This window comes from Asterias rubens, chromosome 6 (genome assembly GCF_902459465.1).
Source record: "Asterias rubens chromosome 6, eAstRub1.3, whole genome shotgun sequence".
Classification (NCBI taxonomy): domain Eukaryota; kingdom Metazoa; phylum Echinodermata; class Asteroidea; order Forcipulatida; family Asteriidae; genus Asterias; species Asterias rubens.
In genome coordinates this window covers 20,719,080-20,745,944 of record NC_047067.1, presented here as the reverse complement: position 1 = coordinate 20,745,944, position 26,865 = coordinate 20,719,080, and the positions used below count along the sequence as shown (strand labels likewise).

Here is a 26,865-nt window from a genome sequence, read left to right as displayed (position 1 = left end):
GTGCGGCAAAATAGTTTGAGCACCACTTACTGCTCTCCACCACAAAGAGTGGATGGCAGAATCCGGATTTGACTGCGAATGAGGTGATTTCCCAGCCTACTGTAAAACCTAACTACAGCTACTTCAGGACCCAGCTTTTGTTTGGACTATAAACCGTTTACAACGTAGCCTACTAAAAAGTTTTACAAAATTAAATTTTTGCCGAAGAAAAAAGTTAACAGGGGCCTACTTGTCAAACTCCTTATCTTTTGTATATAATGGTTCCTTTTTGTCCATTTCTTTTTTATTCTGTTTGTTTTCTTTACTGATGAATGGGCTTTAAACTAAAATTATTAAATATTTTGTCAGAAAAAACATTTGTTAAAGAAACAACCAATAATATTACTGATGTTGTGAAAAGAACATGTTCCATTATTTTACACCTCAAAAATAAATAACTTTCTGTTCTTGTTGTTTTTATGGAGTGCGCCCTCTGTAGTTCATTTGTAGGTAACTATGATGTAATGCGTCGTGCTCATGGAGGGCATGTTTTACATCCGACGAGTTTGACAGATAAGTAATTCAATAAAATGTCTGTTTTGAGGATGATCGAAGGATTCTTATTAAATGTGGATGTTCGTCAAAGTCTGGAGTATTACTGCAAGCTGAGAATCATGCATACATTCCGTGGTGACTTGTGTGGTAGGTAGTGAAAACTGAAAGACTAGACATTCTGTTTTCCTTCGTCGTGCAAACACTGACTGTACTGCATGCTGTGACTCCATCCATGCTGTGATTTAGAATGCTGTTAACAGGACGTGTTCATCGTGATCATGTCCTCACTTTTGATGTCTTTGGATGATCTTCTTCCACGATACAACCAATGGTAACCATGTTAACTTTATCTATCACTTATTTAACTCGAGGAGTTCTCACTGTAAAAAATTTTGTTCAGTAAAGTGTAATAGGTTTTTTTCCTTCTTTTTTTTCCTTCTCAAATTACAGAAATTATTTTGAAAGGAAGAACAAGTTTTTAAAGGTGTTTTTAGGAACATTATTTGTTGTAAAGATATTTAGAGAAACATACGTATTTTTTAATGTGTTTTGAGAAACTTGTAAAGTAGTTTTGAGCAACATTTTGTTTCCCAGTGAAATGCAATAGAATTATTTTTAACCAATGGATGTTTTTTTTTTTTATTATCCCAAATTACAGATATTATTGTGAAATGAAGAAAAACATTTCCTGTTTTACCAGTCCTTTTTTTTGTAGTTGAAGTACTTTGGTCAATTTTGGTAAATATTGTAAAAAGGTGCATAAAAAAGAAATTAAAGGTGTTTTGAGAAAAAATATTTGTTTAAAGGTGTTTTGGGAAATTTCATTACTTTAAGGTGTTTTAATAAACTAATATTAAGGTGTTTTTAGAAACATAACATCTTATAATTTTTTTTTTGATAAACATAATTTTTTTCAGTGAGGTTTATTATAATAACTTTTTTTAAACCAAAATGTTCTTAACCTTTTTTGTTGGTTAAACTCAGAGTTTTTTCCCAAAACCATCTTTAAAAACAAACTTTAAAAAAAATGTCTTTCACTTGATTACTGTTGATTACCTTTTTTGAGTACACTGTGTTTTATTTTCACAGTGTGCTGTTGTTCCTGGTCAAGGTCAATCAAAGGTCATGCTACAGAGGGAACATCTTCATTACATCTTAAACATGGTAAGTAAACATGATATGCCAGTACACTAAACCTGATCATCAACGCTTGACTGTGAGTTTGTGGAAGACAGTCTTCCTTTAGTCACTTGACCCTGTATTAAGACAGCTGTATCTTTACTTGAGGCAGACACCTTTACAGCTGCAACCAATCACCAAGATTTAACTTTTCCCAATATTTATCTAGGATCATTGTACATAAATTTGACCAGGGGTAAACTTTTTCCCTGGTAGGTCATCAAATCATTTTTTCAGTGGATACAAATGTTTTGTAGTGATCATTTTAAAATTCCAATTCCTAAACTTAACCTGATTTCCAAATCTAATCGAAACACCATGATCAACCCTAACCCTAACCCAGTGTCTTAGCCAGGAATTTGGAAAGTGGGAGTGCAAACTGAAAAAGTGGGAGTGCAACCTAAAATCACTACAAAAAAATAGAAACATTGAGTGCGTAGCACACAACACGAGCGCGCATCGCCGAATCTGTTCCCCCCCCCTATTAAGGGGCCCTTGAAGCTCTGGCTACTGTAGGTGCTCTCTGGTGGTTTCTGATGTATTTCTGGTACCTATTTCTGTTACAAGTAAACCATTTTGATTTAATTTTTGTTTTGTTTTTCAACTCGAAAATGAGAGGCTTAAAGCACAGATATTGTAAAGGTGATCGATGTCCACTATACATTATTAAACTCTATAAAATGTTTCTGGGTCAATATTAGGCCAGTTCAAAGCAGTTACTTGGACCATGGAGCTTAGACCCATTTAGCCTGAAATGATTCAAAAGCGATACAAATAATGCAGTACAAGTTTGCTGTCAACAAAATATTTGTGGGCATGTGTTACTCTTGATACAAATTTTTGCTTAAAGGCTAAAAAAAAAAAAAAAAGAGGTATTGAAGAAATTAAGAGTTATCATTTACTAATATTAAGTTTCTATCCATTCTTGTCCATTCGATTTTAGAACTTCAGGCCTAAAGTCAAGAAGCTGATAATAGTTGTTGTATTTATTTTAAACAAATCAATTAATTAATGTAAAATAATGATTCACACAAGTATTTGCAACCAATCAAAATGCCAAGAGTGATTTACATGTACCATAAATGTTTGCTTAATTCAAACTGACCGATCATGGTAATTAATATTTTCCTTAGTATTTGTTTAGGTTTCATAACGTTTAAGTCTTATAGGTTGTTTAATTGTTGAAACTGGGTCAAAGGCAATTTGTAAACAGTCTGCGGAGAATAAAGAACAAACAGTTACGAAAGACAGTGCCATTTAAATAGTTCCACTGGGCAAAAAAACGTACCATGCATTGAAAAATAAATTTGGGAGGTCTACAGCAAAACCCACTTGAGATTTGTAAAGAAACATGAACCAGTTTTTGAACCTTTCGAGCGGAAAATAAACATCGTTTTGTCAACTGCATTAACACCAGAGATGCAAACAATTAAATCCAAAAAAAGTCTTGATGTTTCAAACAAACTCTACAACGAACAAACGATGTGCCCTTGAATTTCTAGAAGGAAAAAAGATCGTCATGTTTGCCGCCGTCGAGTTGGGAAAAACTGCGGAAACAATCTACAAAGCAACTGAAGAATGTATGCAGTAAAAGGTGCACTGCGCCGCGTGTCACTCAGTTAACGATACTGACGTCATAGTACACAAATCCAGAGCGCGATGGTTTGTAGGATCGTGGAGATGAGATTGGTACCTAAAATAATCTGAACGAAACACGTGTGAATTCGCCTCTATCATACCACGCGTGCATGGAGTTCATGCTGCCTGCTGATGACGGTCGATGACGACGACTGACTCGCTTGCGTTGTGTAATTTGCACGTGCGTTGTGTAATGTGAGGTTTGTGCGTTGTGTTTTGTGTGGTCGCAATGTGGTCAGCGTTTTCGAGGCAACTTCGAGTAACATAGTGAAATCACATGTTTGATAAAATAGCCACAGTTGTTTTGCTTACAGGCTTTATAAAATTAGGTTCAGTTCTGAAATATTTTTCATTTCTCTTCATATCCAGATCCACACAGATAATCATCATTCTATGTTACCAGTGACCAGGATACCAGCTGTCCTGGTTCTCTCCTTGTTCTCATTGGTCCATATTCATGCTCGACATACTACGATACACCCAGGTGTTCAAGGCTTGTCGGATACCAAGACGTCGTACAAATACATTGATAAGTTAAGTCTATCAAATGACAATAGACGAGAGATTCAGGAGATACTGCTGGACGCCGGCGCCCAGCATGAAAAGCTGCTAGCAGAGTACAAGGCAGAGACATACAGACCATTGACCATCGGTAAGAGATATTTGTCAAGTTTACTTATTGCAATAAATAGTTATGCCTGAAGTTGTGTTTCCGACTTCTTTTGGGCCCTTTTTCAAACCTCGGCTTGGGCTCTGGCTTATAGGCTCCAAGCTCTATCTACTGGGCCCAATTTCATGGCTCTGCTTACCGCCGAATTCTGCGCTTACCCGCATTCCCCGCTTACGTGCAAGCGCCGAATTTCTGCGCTAGGCTTGTAAGCGTAGAATGCCTATGTAACGTGGAATACGCACGCGCAGAAGCCAAAATTCGCCGTAACCCGTGAAATACGCTTGCCGTAAGCACAGAATTCCCTGCTTCCGTGAGCGCCGATTCTGTGCTTGCGGTAAGCAGAGCCATGAAATTGGGCCCTGATGTTCGAACCACCACGTGAAATACGCGCTGGTCCAAAACGGCAGTTTAAAGGCTGAGCTCTGCGTTTCCACTGCGTACCAGTGCGCAGAGCCGGAGCCTAAAAGCCTAGGTTTGAGAAAGGCCCCTGGTCAAAATCCTTTCTTTTTCTGTGTGCTTTCAAATTCTGCCTCTTTCGCTTTATGGTGTCATGGTCGAGTAGTTTTAAGAGCATCAAATTCTAGTTCTGGTGGTTAAGTCATCTGAGTGTGGGTTCAAACCCTAGTCATGACATTTGTGTCATCGTCATCATCATCATCATCATTCTCTGTGGTCCATCAAGAGGGACGTATCGATTTGTTTTAGACTGCCACAGCTGCTGTGCCGGTGAGCCATGGTCCACTTCTAGCTGGCGCAACCAGGTGTTGCGTGGTCGCCCTCTGGGTCTCTTCCAGGCTGGGCCGGGACGGATTCCCACTCGAGCGTTGACGCTCAGCTTGAGGGGGGTATGTGCTGGAGTATATGCTTTACTATAATTCGTTCTCTTCACCCAGGGGTATAAATGGGTACCTGCGAGGGTAGGGTTGATATTGTGAGTGAAAATGCCTTTAGAGCGCCATGGCAGCTCGGGGTTGAAATCCCCAGGGAGCTGAGAAAGTTTATAGGAATGTTATTGACTCGATGACAAGGGCAATAATGTAAATCGCATTGATTTGGTCAGTGTAAAATGTGCTATAGAACTTGGTAGTTAAAGGCCCGGTCCCACTGCAGCGATAACGAGAACGATAACGATAACGACACAAAGAGAACGCATTCCATTGGTTGAATGAGAGTGTGCATATTCTGCGTGGAGCAATTCAACCAATACAATGCGTTCTCTTTGCGCCGTGATAGTTATCGTTTTCGTTATCGCTGCAGTGTGACTCGGCCTTAAGTCATCGGAGTGTGGGTTCGAATCCTGTTCAAGACATTTGTGTCCTTGAGCAAGATGCTTTACTACCAACCATGTAAAATGTCTGTCATCTATCACAGATGAGAGGATTTCCGAGGCCCAAGTTCTACTTCTGACCAATCTGCCTGCTGCGGCCACGTTACTTGAAGATACGCTTAGCTTCCCAGAAATATCTACTGAGCAGGTAAGTTTAAAGGCACTGGAGGTGTTTGTCGAAAACCAGTGTTCTCACTTGGTGTATCCCAACAAATGCATAAAGTAAACCTGCAAAAACTTTGGCTCAATTGGTCATCGAAGTTTCATGATAATAATGAAAGAAAGAACCCCCTTTTTGAAAAATTTACATTCAGTGTGTGCTTTCAGATGCATATGAAGCCTTTTTATTTGACTGAGAAATTACCTCTTTCTTAAACACAAAGACAATGTTTTATCAATAGTTGCATTGGCTGTAAGTGCAGTTTTCCGCACTTAGTTGATCCCAGTTCTGTACCCCCCTTTAACATTTTGCGTTTATCTTCTCTTTTTGACAGAAAGTGAAGTATATAGGATTTGAGGCATTGCATGGTGAGGTATCAATGTATATTTGGTTTGCGGTAACACCATGTGTGTATCTACTTGCCAGGTAGAGTTGTTCTTAGGGAATTGTCTTGCTTTATTCTACTGCCGTGGAGTAGATAATCGGAGGTTCGGGAGACTTCTCAGTTCTGAAAAGAACTCTCCTGCTTTTTAACTATTACCAGGGCGGATGGTATAGAAATTAGACTGGACTACTACTTTAGCTTATAGGATCGTAATTAACTGTACTGCCGCGGAGTCAGTTCTGAAATTGGTTTCAACGTTTCGACTAGATTGCTCTAGTCATCGTCAGGAGACTGAAGAGGTAAAGAAGAGTGGGCTTATTTATAGGGGTTCAGTGGATCCACTGCAGGTCAATCAATGCTCTGATTGGTTGTGTGGTTGGCGGGCTCAGGGCTATTGTTAGGGTTGGCCATTGTGTGAGAAACCTCTCGGGTGTAGTGAGGCGTGTCAGTAGGTTGGGGGTTGTTAGAGGAGGAGGGTGGTAGGATAGTATGCCAAATGCTGCTGATGAAATAGCCGATATCTTGAGGCACAGTGTGGTGTCTGTATATTTCGATAGCTTCCCTTATGCGCCTTGTATACCAATGTCTCTCAGGTGCTATGATACGAGCCTGATCCCAATCTATGACATGGTCTAAATCGTAGGAGTGTTTGACAATGGCAGATTTGTCATATTCCCCTCTGCGGCCGTGTGCTTTATGTTCTTTTAGCCTGGTAGTTAGGTCTCTACCGGTCTTGCCAATGTACACTTTACCACAAGTACAAGGAATTTGATAGACCCCTGCCTGACTGCTAGAGTCATGCTTGTCTTTGTGAGTGTGTAGCTTAGTATCCAACTTGTTGCGAGTTCGGTAGTAGACCTTGATTTTGGCCTCACGGAGGATCCGTTGAATTTTGTGTGAGGTATGACCAATGTACGGAAGGACCGCAATGGGCATATCTTTGGATTGTGCAGACTGAGAGTTGTGTTTTGAAAGGGACTCTCTTTTGTTTGGTTTATACCCATTCTCTTTTAGCACTGTGTTAAGGTGCTCCAGTTCATTAGATAAATGTTCCTTATTACAAATAATGTGTGCCCTTTGAAGTAGGGTCCGGTTCACTGAGGCTTTCACAGAAGCAGGATGGAATGACCGAGCGTAGAGGTAGCGGTGTGTATGGGTGGGTTTTCTGTACACGGAGTGTGCTAGAGAACCATCAGTCTTCTTGGAAATGAGTACATCAAGGAAAGGTAATGAATCGGATGTCTCAGTTTCCATGGTGAACTGAATGTTAGGGTGTTGGCGGTTAATGTGACTAAGAAGTCATCAAGGTTTTCCATCCATGTGACCAAATGATGAACGTGTCATCCACATATCGGAGCCAAAGTTTGGGTTTGAGTCGAGCGGTACCCATGGCTTTCTGTTCAAAATCTTCCATGAAAATGTTCGCTAAGACTGGGGAAATAGGAGAGCCCATGGGAGTTCCTAAAGCCTGTCTGTAATATCCATCTCTCCATTGGAAGTATGTGGACTTCACGCATGTCATTAATAGATCATGAATCTGGTCTGGCATTAGGCTGGTTCGATCGGTTAGAGTTTCATCTTGTTCTAGTACTGCTTTGGTTATTTGGCAAGCTTCATCGGTGGGTATGTTAGTGAAAAGAGATTTTATACAGTGTTTGACTCACATTGATGTAAGGGTAACTGCAGAGGTCGTTGGTTCAAATCCTCCCTGAGGAGTAATACGCCTGTGGAGTATTTCACAAGACTCGGGAAAGAACCAAGTATACAGTGTTTTACTGTCATTGGTGATAGTATTTGTAATAAAACCTCTTTGTGTGTAATCTCTGTAGGTTTGAATAGTACAGCAAATGGGTCCTTAACTCGCCCACAACTCACTGACCTAGAGAAGTCCATCAGTCAACTCTCAAACATCAAGTCACCTGATGCTCCTACAACTCATGGCCCCATGACGCCTCCTCACACCTACGAGCATGAAAGCAACTCAGTACAGACGGAAATGTGGCAGAGTCACCAGCGACCTCTGAACCGCCAGGCCTCAGACTCGACCTTTGACCGGGAAAAACCCATCAGTGTGAGTCAGCAGAAGAATCTCCACCAGGCAACTCAGACCCCGGCGTACGTGGCTTCCCTTCCTCCATCTGGGTAAGAATAATAATTCATTTTCCTAATTTGGTGCTTCGAAGAAAACTTATTCTTTAATTGGAAAAGTTAACTACTCATTAACAAATCAAATCTCCCATAATATTAAAAAACAATTTATTCATTCTACATTGTACCTCTTTTTTTAATTGAACAAGTATCATATTTACAACCCTTACGTGCTGGTGAATCTCAAAATTGAATTAAATTATTTTGTTTTGCTTTAATTTAAGGTGGTTAAGAAAACAAATTAAAAAAAAATGTACCCAAAACAAATGTTGCCTGAAATGTTTGAAGCTGTCATGATGTTGTCTGTAAAACCTTGTATTTTAATTGCAAGGTGGCTGCATGCAATGTAAACTTTAATGCAGATATATTCTAGATGTTGGTGTGCAAATATATGTTACACAAAAGTTTGTCCGTTTTTCAATTCCTTAATTTGTGTATGACAGCATGGTTTGTGTATAGAAATATTTGTTGGTCAAACTAATTCAGTGATGTTAATGAGAGTTTGTTTAAAACCACCTGGTGGCAGCAGAAAACAGATGTAAAAAAAACACACCCCAAAACCCCAAAACATTCTGAATTAGGTTCATCTAGTTTGTTAGTTGGTAACCTTGATATGATGTAGTTTTTATGTGGGATATGAAATTGTAACATTACTTTTTAGTTTAAGTATGTAAACCCTCTCTGTTTCACCGTTAACTCCACATTGTAACATTGGTTGCCATGGTGATTAGTGCATGCTTAATTATCATCTGTGTGTCCATTTGTTTCTTTCTTTGTTTCCATTCTTCATCTTGGTGGAATGACATTTGCATGTCATGAATCAACAACCATCCCAACAACAGATCTTCCCATGACCACATAACCAACCTCTCCTCGTCTTCGTCTCGAGAGAGAGACACCAAGAGAGTCTTGGCATACGTGCTTCACACCTACCTCCTAACACCACCACAATCCAATCCCAACCCACAACGGTCCCAACAACCATCCAAACAACGGTCCCCACAACGATACCCACTGACCTGTCTCGTGATTCTGGCTATGCCTCGTCTCTTTGCTCCACTTTAACTGGAAATGAACCCACACAAAACATCAATGTCACTCGTAGTGTCGAGGCCGATGGTAGTGAGGTCACTACAACCACGACAACGGAATGCAAAAAGAAGACAATCTATGTGTTTCCTGGGAAAGAGGGTTTTGATATGAAGAAACTTCCCTCGTTGCTTATGGAAGAAATCAAGAAAGATGAGAGTGGGGGGCTGCAGAGCCGTTTAATGGAACTCATGAAGGAGAAGGGGGTTGGGGGAAGTCCAAAACAAAAGCGTAAAGTACAATCTGATCAAAGGCAGTTCTCTAATCGTAAGAAGGAATCGTCCACAGTTCATTCAATGTCGCATAAGCAGCAAGCCCATACACCAGATACAAAGTTGAGGGGGGATCTACTAAAAACAGTTGAGACTAGTGAGAGAGATTCAAGTGGACTTTCACCTCACAATTCCTCTGGGAACTTCCCTGATTCTCAGAGTACTAACACTAGAGACTTCTCATCTCAGTTCATTTCTGTTCCTTCCTCTCCAATAATCTCCTCATCTAGGAGACACAATAATCACCATCTCTCCTCCATGACAACCTCACCAAATCCTCTTGAGAGATCCCTTCCCAAAACCACAATACTGAAACCTTCCCTCAGTCATACAAATCAGCCTTCCAATAAGGATAAACCATATCATGACCCTCACCATCAGACACACCCAGTAGATTCCGTTGACCACAAAACATCCAAATCATCTTCAAGAAAAGTCTGGTCCCAGTCCCTTCCCAACAGTGTGTCTTATAAGAAGCATGATAATGAGGAGGGCCCTTCCAAGATGGATCGGACTGAGGCCTTAGGGTCTCCTCATGAACAAGGTTTCACCCCTAATCACAATCAATCATCCAACCAAGAGGTGAGTTCTAAGAGAGCAACTGTTGATGCTGGATATTATCATTCCCTTCCTAAGGGTAGATCCTCAGACCTATCAAAGGGTCATGAAGACATAAAGGATTCACCTGTTCAAGATGGTTCACAAATACACATTAAACAAACTCCATCTGGGTTTGAACATTCAACTCATAACTCAATGTTTTACTCTCTTCCACGATCCCAACATCCTAACCATAACAAAACTCCTGGTGCTGGTCTAACCTCAACCTCAAACTTTTCCCACTCACTTGGTTCTACCTCACAACCAAAACACTCTCACATCCTGGACGGTAATCAAACAATCTCAGGGCAAAGGGGGAAGCCCATGACTGACCCTGCACCCTTTATGGATGATACCCAACTCTTTCAACCTGTTCCCTCGTATCAATGGGTTATGCAGCGCATAGGGGAACTACGAAGTAAGTCACAAGTTAACATGCATGATCAAAGGGAGGGTAGAGAAAATCACAGTTCACAATCCAAGTCAGATGGGAGACACTATAGGGAAACCCAGGGTGGTACAAGATCCAAAAGCACTGACAGACTGTCTGACCGAACACACTACACCAGAGACATCCAGGGGGATTCTCGTTCTAAAAGCACTGAACGGGTACCTGATAGAAACCAGTTTTACAGGGAAACCCAGGGTGGTACAAGATCCAAAAGCACCGAGAGGGTACCCAATGAAAGCCAGTTTTACAGGGAAACCCAGGGTGGTACAAGATCCAAAAGCACCGAGAGGGTACCCAATGAAACCCAGTTTTACAGGGAAACCCAGGGTGGTACAAGATCCAAAAGCACTGACAGACTGTCTTAACGAACACACCACACCAGAGACATCCAAGGGGATTCTCGTTCTAAAAGCACTGAACGAGTACCTGATAGAACCCAGTTTTACAGGGAAACCCAGGGTGGTACAAGATCCAAAAGCACCGAGAGGGTACCCAATGAAACCCAGTTTTACAGGGAAACCCAGGGTGGTTCACGATCCAAAAGCACTGACAGACTGTCTGACCGAACACAGCACACCAGAGACATCCAGGGGGATTCTCGTTCTAAAAGCACTGAACGGGTACCTGATAGAACCCAGTTTTACAGGGAAACCCAGGGTGGTACAAGATCCAAAAGCACCGAGAGGGTACCCAATGAAACCTAGTTTTACAGGGAAACCCAGGGTGGTACAAGATCCAAAAGCACTGACAGACTGTCTTAACGAACACACCACACCAGAGACATCCAAGGGGATTCTCGTTCTAAAAGCACTGAACGAGTACCTGATAGAACCCAGTTTTACAGGGAAACCCAGGATGGTACAAGATCCAAAAGTACTGACAGACTGTCTGACCGAACACAGCACACCAGAGACATCCAGGGGGATTCTCATTCTAAAAGCACTGAACGGGTACCTGATAGAACCCAGTTTTACAGGGAAACCCAGGGTGGTACAAGATCCAAAAGCACTGACAGACTGTCTGACCAAACACACCACACCAGAGACATCCAGGGGGATTCTCGTTCTAAAAGCACTGAACGGGTACCTGATAGAACCCAGTTTTACAGGGAAACCCAGGGTGGTACAAGATCCACAAGCACCGAGAGGGTACCCAATGAAACCCAGTTTTACAGGGAAACCCAGGGTGGTACAAGATCCAAAAGCACTGACAGACTGTCTGACCGAACACAGCACACCAGAGACATCCAGGGGGATTCTCGTTCTAAAAGCACTGAACGGGTACCTGATAGAACTCAGTTTTACAGGGAAACCCAGGGTGGTACAAGATCCAAAAGCACCGAGAGGGTACCCAATGAAACCCAGTTTTACAGGGAAACCCAGGGTGGTACAAGATCCAAAAGCACTGACAGACTGTCTGACCTAACACAGCACACCAGAGACATCCAGGGGGATTCTCGTTCTAAAAGCACTGAACGGGTACCTGATAGAACCCAGTTTTACAGGGAAACCCAGGGTGGTACAAGATCCAAAAGCACTGAGAGGGTACCCAATGAAACCCAGTTTTACAGGGAAACCCAGGGTGGTACAAGATCCAAAAGCACTGACAGACTGTCTGACCGAACACACCATAATAGAGATGTCCAGGGAGGTGTACAATCCAAAATCACCCAAAGGGTACCCAATCAAACCCAGTACCAAAGGGAAACCCATGTAGGTTCACATTCCAAAAGCACTGAGCTACCCTATCAAACCCAGTATTATAAGGAAACCCATGGGCACTTAGATCATGAACAGGGAATAACTGAAACAGTTCGTGGTCGTCCTCTTGATAGATCAAAGCATAGGTCAGAGAAAAGAAGCCAAAGCCAGAATCATGATGTGTGGCAGAGAAGGGACGAGAGAGATAACAGTCAAACTGAACAACAGGCTGTATCTGCTGATAGGTCAAGATTGTACGCTACGGATTACCATGACAACTCAACCAGAATGGAGGGAGGGACTGCTGGACATTCAATCGGCAGCAATAACTACGGGACTATTCAATCTAGACACACTAACCATAGCAACAATGCTAATCCTGCCAGTGTTGTAACTTCAGGGATGTCACATGGGGATCAGACTAACCACAATGTTAATAACATTAACCTCATGGCTGGATTGGAAGATGCCATACGCATGCTGTCTGAATGGACCCATTTACAAAATCAAGAATTGACAAACCCTGGGCCTTCCAATAGCCCACCTTACACTAAACATAACACGCATGTGAGTGAAGTGATGCATAGAGACAATGTAACTGCCCCAACCAGGGAGCCTAACCTATCCAATGGGTGGATTGGTCATAAAGCTAACTACCAGTCACATACTCAACAACATAGGCAACCAGGGAGTGTGGGACCAGCTAAGGAGGAGACGTTTCAGAAAATGGATCTGCACATTGATGAATCTCAAATTAAAGAGCCACTCCAACCTCAAGGAAGAGGAATGGACGGGATTAATGGTGAGTCTTAAACTGGAATTGAGTAGTGAGTGTCAACTTTTCCTCTTGACATAAAGGTTCACCTGGGGTCGATTTCATAAAGAGTTAAGACTGATCTTAAGTGCAAATCAGTCTTAATTGCTAGGCAAAGTGAGATGTCACAATACAAATCACTTTGGTGATATTGACAACTCATCTTAAGATGGTTGTTAGTGCTTTGAAATGTGCTTTGAAATTGAACCCTGGGGTCGTTTTCACAAAGATGGTCCTATGAAATCCAACCCAGGGCTCAATGTAATACATTTTGTAATAGGTCTGAATCTCCCTCTAGTCATTATATCTTTGTTCATCCCAACATTAGAAACAAGTTTATTCAGTAGAAATAGGTTACCAGCTGAAATGTCACAAGTTTCTGTTATTGAGACTGGTACCCCACTCAATTTTTGCAAAGAAAAGAATATATTTTCAATCAGTATTTTCATACAGTTTTATGTCATTTGGGCCGAGGCTGTTTTACTTGGTGTATTTTTTGACATAAATACCTGTTTAAGGTGGGTACTTTAATAATAAAGTACCAAAAGATGAGACTTTCTTCATACTCATGGGAAATGCATACATTTACTGTAACGAAGTTGCAGAAATGAGTATTACCTATGTGTACTTTACTCTTTTCAGAACTACCAGTCTAAAGTAGTGATTCTTTCCTTAGTCTTTCTTAACCACCAATGCTATTTGTTTCTTGGATATTTAACTTAAACAAAAACTTTTGTGTAGATGTGAACAACCGTGAGCATCCCACGAAGAGCCATCCCCCAACAGGTCCTGTTGCCAAACCCAGTAAGGGTAAACAGATGCCAAGACGTACTCCTCATCAGTCTGGTTATGATTCAGACTCCGCTGTACAGCAGCATTATGAGACACCGATATCTAATCATCCTAGAAGGGCTCCCTCGCCTGAGACGTGGCTACAAAATCCAGGAGGTGTGCCAGTTCATGTATGTATGAGAAGAATCTCCTTCCTTATTATTACCTCAAAAGCAGGTTCTGTTGCTGCTTAATGCGCTGTAGCACCTTGTAAACCATTATAAGGCGCTACATAATTGGGTCTCAGAATTCATAACTTCAAAGAACTATCTTACTGTAAAAAAGTATATACTAAACGCCTTGAGTAACTTGCTGGTAGATATGTGTGCTATATAAGACTTTGATATCATTCTTATTATTATTATTTACTGTCTCAGGTTATTTAATTTTTTGTTCAAATGTGTCGTTTGTGATTCTGCAAACTAACAGAACGATAGTGATCAATTTACATTTAAAATGTATTCAGTTGTATTTTAGTCTATTTTAACCCGGTTCATACTTTCTGCAAACGCGGAGCGAAATTTGGTGATGCAATAATCAGTACGCGCTCCCTTTCTCTTTGTAACGAAAGGAAATGCGCTTAGCACGAAGCAATCCCAAGAAGTATAAACCGGGCTGTAAGTACTCATAATAAATTCTTGATACAATTTTGACATTTTCATATTTAGGAAAGTGAATACTGGAACCGGATGGAGGGTCTGAAATCACCCAACCCCAAGGAGCAGTGGGCTCGTAAACCAGAACAACAAGATTACAACTCATCAAGTGAAAGCTTACAGAATGGGGGTGTCACTCCTAGATTCCCTGTGGGACCAAAGGCCTACAAAAACATGTTGTGTACTCCAATTGCAATAGTTGGACGTCCACCACACGGTGAGTGATTTTAAATAAAAGTAGTTTAAGTGAAATGTAAACGATTCATTCATTCGGCCATTAACTCCTGAGAAGGAGGTAGCTAGAGCAGACCAACCTTGCTCACAATAGCAATCATACTAATGTTTGTTTACCTTTTTCATTTCTAGGAAGGTAGAGTCATTATTAATACCTACTTTTCATTCCTGGGTGAACGAAGCAATTACATGTATGCATGTGTCCGATGATTATTTCACTAGAATTTGAATTCGGTTTGCTAGCCTGCAGTTCATCATAATGAAAAGTGGTTGTATTTGGTTGTGGTTTTGTTTCAACAACAAAAAGTCAACTCGATGTGACTAGTGGTGTGATAAAGCCCCTTGCACTATTTTTGTCATTGATGCATAAATTTAAAAAAAAATATATTTTGTTTAATATATTTTATTATTTGATGTTAGGCCCGGATGCTCCCTACCCTCTGTCACCAATCAAACGAGACGATAGAGACGTGTTAGACACTTCTGGACTTCAACTCAGTCCAAGCCGTCAGCTGACAACCCACACTGCATCTCCAATGAGTGTAGACTCCCCGATGTCAACATCAGCCCACAACACTACCCCAGGAACTCCTGAAATCATCACTATCACCCGTAAACGGATTGTTCAGAATGAGGTGACGTACACCCAGTGTGAGCCTGTAGAGGTACCCCCACCTCGCCCTCAGCTACCCATCATGGCTACTGTAGAGAGGCTACCTGCCCCAACGGTCCAAACAGTCCCAACGGTCCAAACAGAGAAGAGGGTTCCACAGAATGGACAGCATTACCCTGTAGAGGTGAAGGTAGATCGGATACCAGTTACAAACTACAGCATACAAGAACCAGTCATTGACAGTAAGACTCCTGGAAAACCCCATCATCCCGTTGGTGGGTTCCCCCTGTCACCCAGAAAGGAGGTTACCTTCCAAGATGCCAGAGGGGGTGTGTCTGAAAAGCCTACCGGCCCACAGGCTCTTGCAGGTAGCAAAGACTCCCCTAGTTTTGTCCAGGAACAGGAAATTGTTCCAACCAAGATAGTGCCTAAAGAAGTGGCCCCAACGTGGCCCATTGAACTTGAAGTGCACATCAAGAATGAAGGAATGGGTCCTGCAATCAGCGATGTGGAAGTCAAAGATACTGCACCTATATCTCAGAGCAGCCCACAACCCATATCCTCCAGTATACAGTATTACAAGCAGACAACGTATATCCAGGAACCAGTCTCTCCTGCTACTCAACTTCAACCACTTGAGGATAAGATACAACCTATTATGATTGTAGAGCCTGAACTGCAGCAGGGGGCAGTAATACAAAAGGAGCCCAATGAGTTACCCTTCAGCAGCGCAAATCTTTCTGCTCAGTCTCCTCCTCCGCAGTATCCTACTTATAGTGATCGAATGAAGAACAAACCTCCACCACCTATGTATCCCACCTTCAGTGATCGTCATCGTAAAGCGGCTACCGGTAGAACAGAAGAAGTGTCTCCTCAGGTAGCTAATGGATATCATACCATGAATGACGACCGTGGCTCTGGAAGAGTTAAAAGAGCTTCTACTGGAAGGTAGGGTCACAGTCACTACAACAACTATGTGTTCAGGGCCCAACTTCATAGAGCTGCTAAGCACAAAAATTTGCTTAGCATGAAATTTCTTCCTTGATAAAAGCAGGATTACCAACCAAAGTTGTATTTGTTGCATATTGCTTGTTACTGGTATTCAGCTGTTATTTGCTTATCCTGAAAACCATGTGGGCATTTGGTTGGTAATACTGTTTTTATCAAGAAAGAAATTTCATGCTTAGCAAATGTTTGTGCTTAGCAGCTCTATTAATATGGGCCCTGTTCTGAATCATTGTTTTGCAATTGAAAATCTGTCCTTTGTCACTATTATCTGTGAGTCTGAAAAGAACAACTGAGACAAAGTAAAGTAAACTAGCTCATAATTTGGTTTGTGTGAATCCTTTTGTGCATACCAAAAAAAACAGTTCACGGCTATAGTGTCCACTGTATATCAAAAAGCCTAATGCAGCTGTTTATATTTATTTACTTCGACATGTTATTTTTGTTGTACCAAAACACTGCCATGAGAACTAGACAAACCATAGTGGATATAATCTTACTTGTTAAACAAATCTAATTCTTGTTACCTTAAGTTCTTAAGTTATTAATCTGTAGTACAACAAACAGAAAATTACTTTTTGAATTACAAAGTGTAAGAGTGAATTTATAAATGTTTATTTCTCCAATGTTTTTAGTGATGGGATGTGGCCAGTTCGGTCGCCCAATCAGAGGAAAGCATCTGATGGAGGAGCAGGTACCCCAATAAGTGGTCGTACAACGCCATCCAACTTCTATCTTATGCAGCATCCATCACCTTATTCAAGCTCTCTCTCATTAGCTGGTAAGATCACTTCTAGAGTAATTCCAATGTTTTCCATATCAACAGACTATCATGTGGCATGGTTGGCTTGTGCGTAAAGCGCTCACCTCTCACCAAGGTGACCCCAGGTCATTTCCTCGGCCAGGGCCATATGTGAGTTGAGTTGTGCGTTGGTTCTCTGCTGTGCCACGAGGGTTTTCCAGACCATCTGGTTTTCCTCCCTCGGTAAAAATCAAACACTTTTGATCTTTGGCTTTGCTCCATGGTCAGAATGGGTTGATGTGGCTGGCAGCCAAAGGCTCCCCAGTTGCATGCCTGCTTCTCGAACACTTTGTAGCTGCGTCCTTCGCAATTCAGCTCTTAGCTGCGAGTAAGGATGATTAGCCTCTCAAATGATTAGTATTATTATTATCTTCAGTTAACAGACAAAAGCAAATGATTTTTTCATTTTGCTGAAAACAAAAAATCAACTTTGTCCTGGGCCCTTGTGATGATTGTGGTTTGTTGAGGGCTAATTCTTTTGAGCAAAACTTCAATAGCTTTATTTAATTTTGCAAGTTAAATTGTAATGTTGCAAATTAAATAAAAGGCGGTCATGCGTTCAATTCATACTCAAAACTCCAGTGATTTATTTTTGTGTTTAACTTGAGACTGCAGTGGTTTATAAACTTTCTCACTAAGGGAACATTTTGGAAAAATAATTCATGAAATCTTGAGATGGAAGAAGAACATTCTGTTGCATTCTCCAGAAGACGATCAGAGCATACTGATTGAAATGTCGAGTAAAAACCAATGGTTCTATTCACAACCACAACTCATTTAGAGATTATCATTACATGATGCTACCGCAAACCTTGCTGTATCGTATATCCACCATGCAAAGTTTCAAATTCTCAGTACATTCTTGATTCCTGATTTTGTTTTGTAGATACCAGCTTGGACAAGGTGAGGTTTGTCAAGGATCTTTCAGCTTGGTGGTACAAGCCACATATCTCCAGAGATGAAGGTACAGTTTATTCAATCAAAGGAAATCTTTTCATAATGAAACTTTATTCCACCTCAGTAGCCTCCTCTCAACAGCACATTTTATTATATGTTTGTTTTAATACATTTTCTATATTTCTTTGTATTTAATTCTGTTGTTGATTGTGAGATGCTGTGTTCTCTGTAGAGCCCCTTGTATTATTATTGTTATTATTATTATGTGTGTAACAGCGGGTAAGAAGACTAGCAGCGAAGACTACACACACATTTTGTTACCAAACTGGAAGGTTTTGCAGATTGCAGTTCACACCAATGTTGACTGCTTGCTTGAATGAGCAATGCTGTCAATAAAGATATATAACTCTAATGTATAGAGCTGTTAATAAGAAACAGGTTGACAACATAAAACAAATAATGCATTCCAATATCCAACCTTATCTCTTTGCTTGGATTCACAGCCATTACAATGCTGAAGGACAAATCACCAGGGACATTTGTTGTCAGAGACAGTAATTCTTTCCCAGGAGCCTTTGGTCTCGCTGTCAAGGTGGCACAGCTCCCTCTGAATGCCCCACCAAGCAAGAAAGGTAAACTAGTCTCACTGTATCAATTCTGATTTTTTTCCCATATAGACCGATTGCATATGACGTCACACTCTCAAAAAGTAGGCAGATCATTGGACAATAGCTGTTCTCTGTGCGTAAAAACGTGTGCGTAACCTCAGCGTACCTGTAGCGTTTCGCGTTAAGCAAGGGGGAGCTATTGATTTCTTACACAAATACAGAACGCACCTCCAAACAATGCACATATTTTGGGTGTCAACTTTTGTTTGTGCATGTTTGTATACAATTTTGACACCCAAAATGACACCCAGCGCGTATTGCAAGGGGTCTCTACACCGATGTGTGTTAGCACTGTATACTCAGTACTTTCCCGAGTTCTGTGAAAACATTTCACAGGCATATTACTTGGGTGGGATTTGAACCCACGACCCTTATGTCAATTCTCATTACATTGGTCCACATCAAACTGATAGTAGTTCTAATGCTTTATTTGTTGCAGCTACAGATCCTGCCAGTGAGCTTGTTCGTCATTTCTTGATCGAGCCCAATCCACATGGTGTCCGACTGAAGTGATGCGCCAATGAGCCGATATTTGGCAGTCTGTCTGCTCTGATATATCAACACACACTCACACAGCTCGCTCTACCTTGTAAACTCCAGCTCCCAGAAACAGGTAAACAAAAGAAATGGAAAATAATTTACTCTGCATCATCCATCCAGAGAAAATTAAATGTGTCTGCGTTATTTTCCAGGACTTTCAATACAGTGTTCAAACTGTCAGTAATTTTGGAACAAAATGGGTAATCCAAAACACTCAGTTTTGGTATCAAAATGAGTAGAGGTTTATTTTTGTTTGTTCAACCAGAAACTGCATATTAAAAAGTAACATCCCCTTATGGTTGTCCCGCTACTGCTGCTTCTGTAGTTGTATTGTGACACAGGTGTGATGGCCTAGACAATTGAGAGCACATTTTCAAATGTCAATCTAGAAAGTCTTTCTTTGTTCGCTAAAAAATTGGAAAGACAAGTTCGTCCTTTGATGGCTATTATACATTGCTGTCCATAGTTTGCAAACCATAGTTTGCCAACCATCTGGCCATAGTTTGCCAACCATCAACTTATTAATTTGTCCTATTATTTGTGGGATCGTTGTTTTTTCTAGATCCTTCAGGTACTGATGCTACAGATAGTGATTTGGATTCCAAGTCGGCTCATAATCTACTGTCCCAAGGCGCAGGTAAGATTGATTGTAATCTTAGAAACAAAGATCATTTATTTCCAGAGATGGCTAATAATTGGGTTTTTCCTTTTTTTGGCACATTGGACATTTTAGTCCAATTTAAACTGAAATGTTTTTTGTTTTTTTTAATTCAGAAAGTATGTCACCATTGAAAAATATGGGCATATCTGTATTTTTATTGGTTTTAATTGTACAGCGCTTTGTTAATGTCTGTGACATGGAAGGCGTTTTTCAAATAATAAATATTTCACAATTGGCATATTGGTTCAAGCTGCAGCCACAATGGGCATTTTTTTTAACAAGGCAATCTCATAATACCGCATATTTGATGATGTTTTTGTCTGTAGCTTGCAACGTTCAGTTTCTGGGAACAGTGGAGATGGAATCGTTAACGGGCCCTAGTGCAGTAGGTGAAGCTACTACAAGGATCGTGAATTCTAATGAGAAACCTAAGAGGGTGGTTGTACACTTCAAGGTGTCACTCAAGGGCGTCACAATCACAGATAATCAGAGGAAGTAAGTCAACATGGAAGATAGAATAGAATTCTTGCAGTGATTTATAGTTTTTATTTTGGACTTGTTATGGTGTGCAACTGTGTTTCCTTCATGGATGTCTTAACTTCTAGATAATCAGAGGAAGTAAGTCAACATGGAAGATAGAATAGAATTCTTGCAGTGATTTATAGTTTTTATTTTGGACTTGTTATGGTGTGCAACTGTGTTTCCTTCATGGATGTCTTAACTTCTAGATCAATGAGCTTCAACTCTAACCTTGATGTCCTTGGTAATTCAGAAGCGTTTGAATACTCGCTGTCATTTGACATCAGTGCAGTTATGATATGAGAAGGTTTGAAGTTCCATGGAATATTTTAGTTTGAGAGAGATCTGAAGCCCACTATAACCGCATACCCAATGTTTCTTTACTTATGATCCCATTAAGTGTTGCAAACCCTAGGAGGTTATTTCTAATTAATTTGAAATGTGTGGAAACTTTGTTGAAGTATTTTTCCTCTTTTTTTAAAGTAGCTTTGTATCCTCTATTCAAAGTAGCTGGTTGTATTCTTTTGATACCAAGCCATATTTGTAATAAACTGATTGTTTGATGTTGTTTACAGGTTATTTTTCCGTAGGCATTACCCAGTGGAGTCAGTATTATACTGTGGAATGGACTCTGGATCAAGGAAGTAAGTTATACACACAAAGCTTAAATGCTTTCACAACCATATCATGGTGGCCAAACCTCATAAAGAGCACTCACTCACTCACTCAGTCCACCCAAGTTGTCGCTTTGCAGCATGTTTGAGTCAGGCTTGATGTCTGACACGCCACACAACTCTATCCTGCATACAGCTGATTAGCTCCTTCTTGTTGTTTACTCCCACGTCTGCCGTGGGTGGGCTCTCACACGAGGACTTTAATGGCTGGTAGCTGTGGGTGTCGTAGGCAGTGACCAGCAAGGCGCAACCGTTGCTCCTTAACTTTCTCACTCAGTGGAGCCTTTAGGAGAAATAAATTTGTCAAAATGTTTGCTGTAGATTATTGGCAAAGCAGTCATAGACAAGCAATTTGCCAAGCAATCTGTTAATGCAAGTTGAGTCTTAATTGGCTTCTGGCCAGCTTCATACCATGAACCATTGTAGTTTTCCTGATCATTCATGCTTGCTTTTATCTTGCATTGTTACAGGTGGAAGAGGAAAGACGGATCAGATCAAAATGAAGCAAAGTAAGTAGAAATATAAATCCATTTACAGTTCAGACTCTGTTCCATTTACCCATTGTGCACCCCTCTTCCCAATTTTATAAAGAAATTGAGTTTAAAATGGCTGACAGAGTCTAGGTTAGAGGCGATATTGATGAGCTTATTTAAACACAGTTCTGAAGTAGGTCTAATCCGGTTGAATTCTTTCAGATTGAACCCCTGTGTGTCTGACTAATATTTGTGATATATACTTTCTGCATCTTCTGCTGACGTTCTCCATTATTGGAGGTGCACAACCTTTCAACCCAAACGTTTTAGCTTAAGCAAAGCTGTCAAGCAGAAAATTTTGCTGAACAGATATTGCTAATTACAAAGTTGCAGGGAACCAGCCGAGACCAGTGACATCGAATTTTATGCATAGCATTTTCTCTGTACTAACCAATTGTTGTGAAATTTTGCTCTAATTTTAATCGTTTATGTCCTGTTTTTTACTCTGTAGAATATTTGGTTTTGTTGCGCGTAAACCAGGCTCTAAGACAGACAACCAGTGTCATGTCTTTGCAGAGTATGAAATTGAGCAGCCTGCTTCGGCCATCGTCAGCTTTGTCACCAAAGTACTTCTGGGTTCCTTCCAGAATCAGGCCAAGACGCCTTGATGTCCTCGCTGCTGTTTGAGAAGAGCTATAGTCTCCTTAATATGCCATGCTGCATTGTGTAGGAGCACTTTAGTTTGACAGCTACTAATGGCAAATATCAAGGCCCAAAAAGTTTGCTACGTTCTGAAAAAAGTGTTCAATTTTTAAACACTGGAAACCTTGACAGAGAGCTGACCTTTTGTATGGCACTTTTCAAAGAACAGAATGCCTTGTAAAGAGGAAAAGTCAAATGAATTTATTCAAGTGGTGATTTGGACTGAATCTTCAACTTGTTGGAGTTGTCAGTGGTTATGCTTTCTCTTATTAGCAACCAGTAATGGAGCATGCTAATAGATTAACGCAAGTTTACAATTTAAAGAATCATTTTAAATCTCAAGTATGGATCGGTCCATTGTAATGAAACGGGTAGCATATTAGGAATGAAAAAATAACCTTTTTTCTTTGATGAGTTTGTTGAAAGTTAATAATTGCCAAATATGTAAATAATTCAAGTATCTGACTAACGTACTTATCATTTGTAATCTTCGGATGAATCTAGAGTTCAATGACAAATGTTTTTAGAGTTAAAACTCACAGAATTTATATTTAACACCAAACTCAATGTGTTCAGAAACTTGTATTCAATTCTACTAAATCTCAATTTACAGATAGTTTGTTTTGAAAAATACTACTCACTTTTTAAATGTATTAAAAAAAACCAATAAACAAATATATACTTATGTGGAACGACAAAATAATTTGGAAGAGGACATTTTTCTCTTAAACTTTTTAACAAAATTATATTTTATTGTAGTGCCAATATTGTTTGTTTGACTTGACCGTTATTTGAAGGATCTGGAAGGATAATACATGTTTTATTATGTTTACTGATAAATGCAATATTTTAAGGCATGATTTGTTGTTGTAGTTCAACCAAAGGGATGCAGTTCAGCCCCAAGTTTTTTAAACCATTTCTCTTAAAGCGCTTCCTGATTATTTGTTACCCAATGTTTTTCATGTAAGTCAAGCAAATCTAGTTTTGTGTTCTCTGTCAAGCATGAATATAAACAAATATTAAAAATTAAAAAAATGCCAATGAAAACTAAAAAACTATTATCATTAGACCCTATTTTACCCCATCCTTTCCCGAAACTCCCTTGTGATGAGCATAAACTGTACATGTATAATAGTTTTAACTTGCTAGAACCTCAGCATGTGTATAAAAGATTTGGAGAGTTAAAATAATAGAGATTAATATTTATTGCAATTTAGCACTACTGTGTTCATTTGACGTTTTGAACAGTTACTAATTTTGTTGTATTATGGATGTAATGGAGTTCCTTTGTAAAAGATTATTTATCTACTTTATGCCCTGACGAACTGAGCTGTCTCATTTAGACAAATTACATTTACAACCTAAAAGATTGTTTTGGTTTTCAGGCTATATGGTTGCAGCTGTTGTTATTGGCCTCCTATGCTTTAAAGTATGCTCAAATGGCAATCAAACCAAACAATCTTTCAACATAAACATTAGTAGATTAAAACAAAAATAATTATGTCTTTCGGAGGAGAATATTTTACAAATTATTTTTAATCATTTTATACTTTGATCATGGAGGTAGAAATGGATCACAATTTATGTTTTGGTCCAAAGTACTGTTTTGGTGAAATTTCTGAACAAAACAAACCTAAACAAATACACTATTAACAAATTGAGTGAACTTCAATTGCAGCAAAGTTAAATCATGCATAATTTCTTTGTAAAATCAAGAATTGTAAGGACAACATTGAGCTGTTTACATATTATACATGCAAGATGTCCAGGATTGGTGACTCTTAAAACCAATGTGATGTCACAGGACACATATCAATTTTAAGTTATTTTATTTATTTTTTCTTAACATAAATCACCATGGTTTTCTTGCAAAGAATGGGTCTTGCATTCTTTTTATTCATATTTTATTCAAGCAATTTGAGCTAATTTGAATCAGTATGTTTTCAAGTAGATTTTGTTATACTGAACTCTATCATAAAATGTTTTGTAGAAGGACTTTTTAGAGTAACGATTAGGTGAAGTTATATTAATGAGCTCTGTACAGACATTATTTTGTATTTTATTGTAAATACTGAGCATTGCCCGATTCTGCAATTTCTAGAAATGATTTTGTATATCATTGTTTGTTTAGTTCTAATCAACAGCCACATGTATGAACATTTTCTTGTTGTTTTCCTCTTTACTATGAGTGGTGTTTGTAGTTGCAAACTCTCAGTTCAACATAATGGGTTTTGTTCACACACAGTTTCATTAAACTGATCGTACAAATCAGTGTCCAACTTCAAGTGAAGATAGTTCAATTCTTGTAACTAAAACCTCTTTAGGGATTGATACAATGACTGCTTTAGTGTAGAACTGAGGCTAACTTTATTTGGGCAGAAGTATAAATTCAGTCCGAAACTAATGAAGTAGTTTAACCTGGTTAAAGGTATTCACTTTTTCTTGGATGTAGCCACTGCCAAAGTATTTCAGACAAGGCCTTCGTACACTCTTAAAACTGAAGTTTGAAGTCAAGACTTTGGAGAATTCTTTAACTTTGGAAGGTGATAAATCAACTGAGATTTAATTAAATTTTTACTGTGAAATAAACCTTTTATTTGAGTCACATTGGGATGTATTAAGGAGTTTCACTGACCAAAGTTTTGAGTAAACACTTGAGTTTTAGTGTACATAAGAAGTGCTTATTGTAATGGTAGGCATTACAAAACCTGCATGTATAGCTCATTATAATATTATAATGATAGATGTTTTTTATGCAAATGAAATGCCTAACAACCAATAGGAGTAGTGATGTTAATGTATTCAGTAATATGCAAATTCTAATGATGTTAACAGTGATACAACTAACGTATTACAAACCAATGCTGAGCCCAATGTACTACTATCATGTTGCATTTGTCGTTTTGAAATAAACACTTTAAATTCTATCTACAGTTTTAATTTGTCCAGCCAGTGTAAATTGTTGTCCACATGGTGTTTCTTCATAAGTTGAGTACAAATGACGGGGACGGGAGAGAAAATGTTTATTGTCAGGGGGGAAGTGGACAGGGAATGTTTATTGTAGCGTTGCGAATGGGGGCCCAATTTTGAAGTTCGATTTGTATGCATTAAAATGAAGCAGGTTTCTTCAGTGATGGCATCATGTACCTTTCATTTTTTTCTAAGATTGAGATTTGATGTTGACCAATCTATATCTAAAACCATTCCTCAAGTTGAAAATATTATTTATAAAAGTTATTCCTCAAGTTAAAAACACATCAGAGTCAGAGGTACCTATCGCATTATTTTAGAGAATAAAAACAACTCTTTGTGTTTTCTTAAATTTATGGCCCAAAATTTGATAAACTGTAGGACATCTACCCCCTTGTTTTGTTTGTATTTTTTTATATTTTTTTTTATTGATGTATTTATTTTGAGGCACAAGGCTCATCTCTTTAAACTTTTTCAGTAAACAAAAACGGTTTACCCTACAAAAAATGGATGTTCAAAGCCTTGCATTTTTTGTTACAAAAATTCAAATGGTAAGCCTTGCGTTTTAGTAAAATCCTTGCAATTTTCTAACACAACAACATGCATAAGATGGCCATATTTTGTTATTATTATTATTATGATTATTATTATTATTTTTTTTTTTTGGGGGGGGGGGGGTGGTTGAAGTGTACCGAAGGCTTTAAAAGTTAGATTATTTGGTGGCGCAAATTTGAGTGAGATATTTTCAACAACGAAATAAGGTCACTTTTTAATAATCTACCTACAAGTTATTTATTCCTACATTAATAATAAGCTGAGAAACGAACAAAAAATATACCCCATATATTACCTTTAGTTCTTTCAACTTTGCGCTAAGTCATTTCAAGTTAAACAAACGTAAGGCTACTTGGTTTAATTACCACAATTAGTTACAGTGTAAGCGTTTATTCGTCACGTTTAATATGATTCAAGCCTTCGATTCTCGCATTTCGAATCATTCCGCGAGATCTTGCGGGAGCCAGTTTGCCCCTTTGATCTTGGACAGGCACCGGTGATTGGAACCAGCTAAAGCAACCGACAGGTACCCGATTTCCACGCTACGCGAAATAAACATCAACAGAGTAGTAGAGGTCTGGGTACTCGACGGCTTGATGCCGTGACGCGATATTCAAAATGGCCACCAGCCATGCTTGTGAAGTTGTCAACACCATGGATATACTTAGGATGATTTGATGTGATTTAATGTCTCTTTGGGTAAGCTTTATCATGCAGCTTATTTAAAATAATAATGTAGAATAGGATGAAGGCCTCGTGGAAGGCGTGTAACCACCTAGTTTGTCATAAAACGGGCAATTCTTGTCGCAATTTTATTCCACCTTCATGCTCAACATAAACAACGGCAATCCGGAAGTAGCTGTAACGTTAAAGCATAGGTCATTGCATTTTCATTGCCAATTTGCCGTCAATCAGATACTGGATGAAGAATTCCTCCATGATCAGATGAAACAATCGACTTTTCTGTGTAGTTCTTATAGATTATCTACTTCAATTCGTGTCGGCCACTCCTACGTGTTTCTATGTCAGTTTTTGTTTACATGTTATGTAACACTGAGCTGTCGTAAACTGTTTACCAACCAAAATGACCGGTGCTCT

General features: G+C 39.4%; 1 protein-coding gene across 1 annotated transcript; it reads left to right on the top strand.

The window, feature by feature from the left end:
* The first annotated feature begins 500 nt into the window (after positions 1-500).
* LOC117291413 lies at positions 501-25,175 on the top strand. The gene is given in 21 exon segments (XM_033773067.1): positions 501-865; positions 1,624-1,698; positions 3,721-4,003; positions 5,393-5,496; positions 5,843-5,876; positions 7,723-8,035; positions 8,884-8,978; positions 8,981-10,811; positions 11,220-12,955; positions 13,709-13,929; positions 14,467-14,671; positions 15,109-16,249; positions 16,942-17,087; positions 17,995-18,072; positions 18,509-18,637; positions 19,113-19,286; positions 19,776-19,850; positions 20,201-20,369; positions 20,969-21,037; positions 21,538-21,576; positions 22,052-25,175. Coding segments are annotated over 21 exon segments (7,077 nt in total). The 5' UTR covers positions 501-862; the 3' UTR covers positions 22,209-25,175.
* The last annotated feature ends 1,690 nt before the right edge of the window (positions 25,176-26,865 follow it).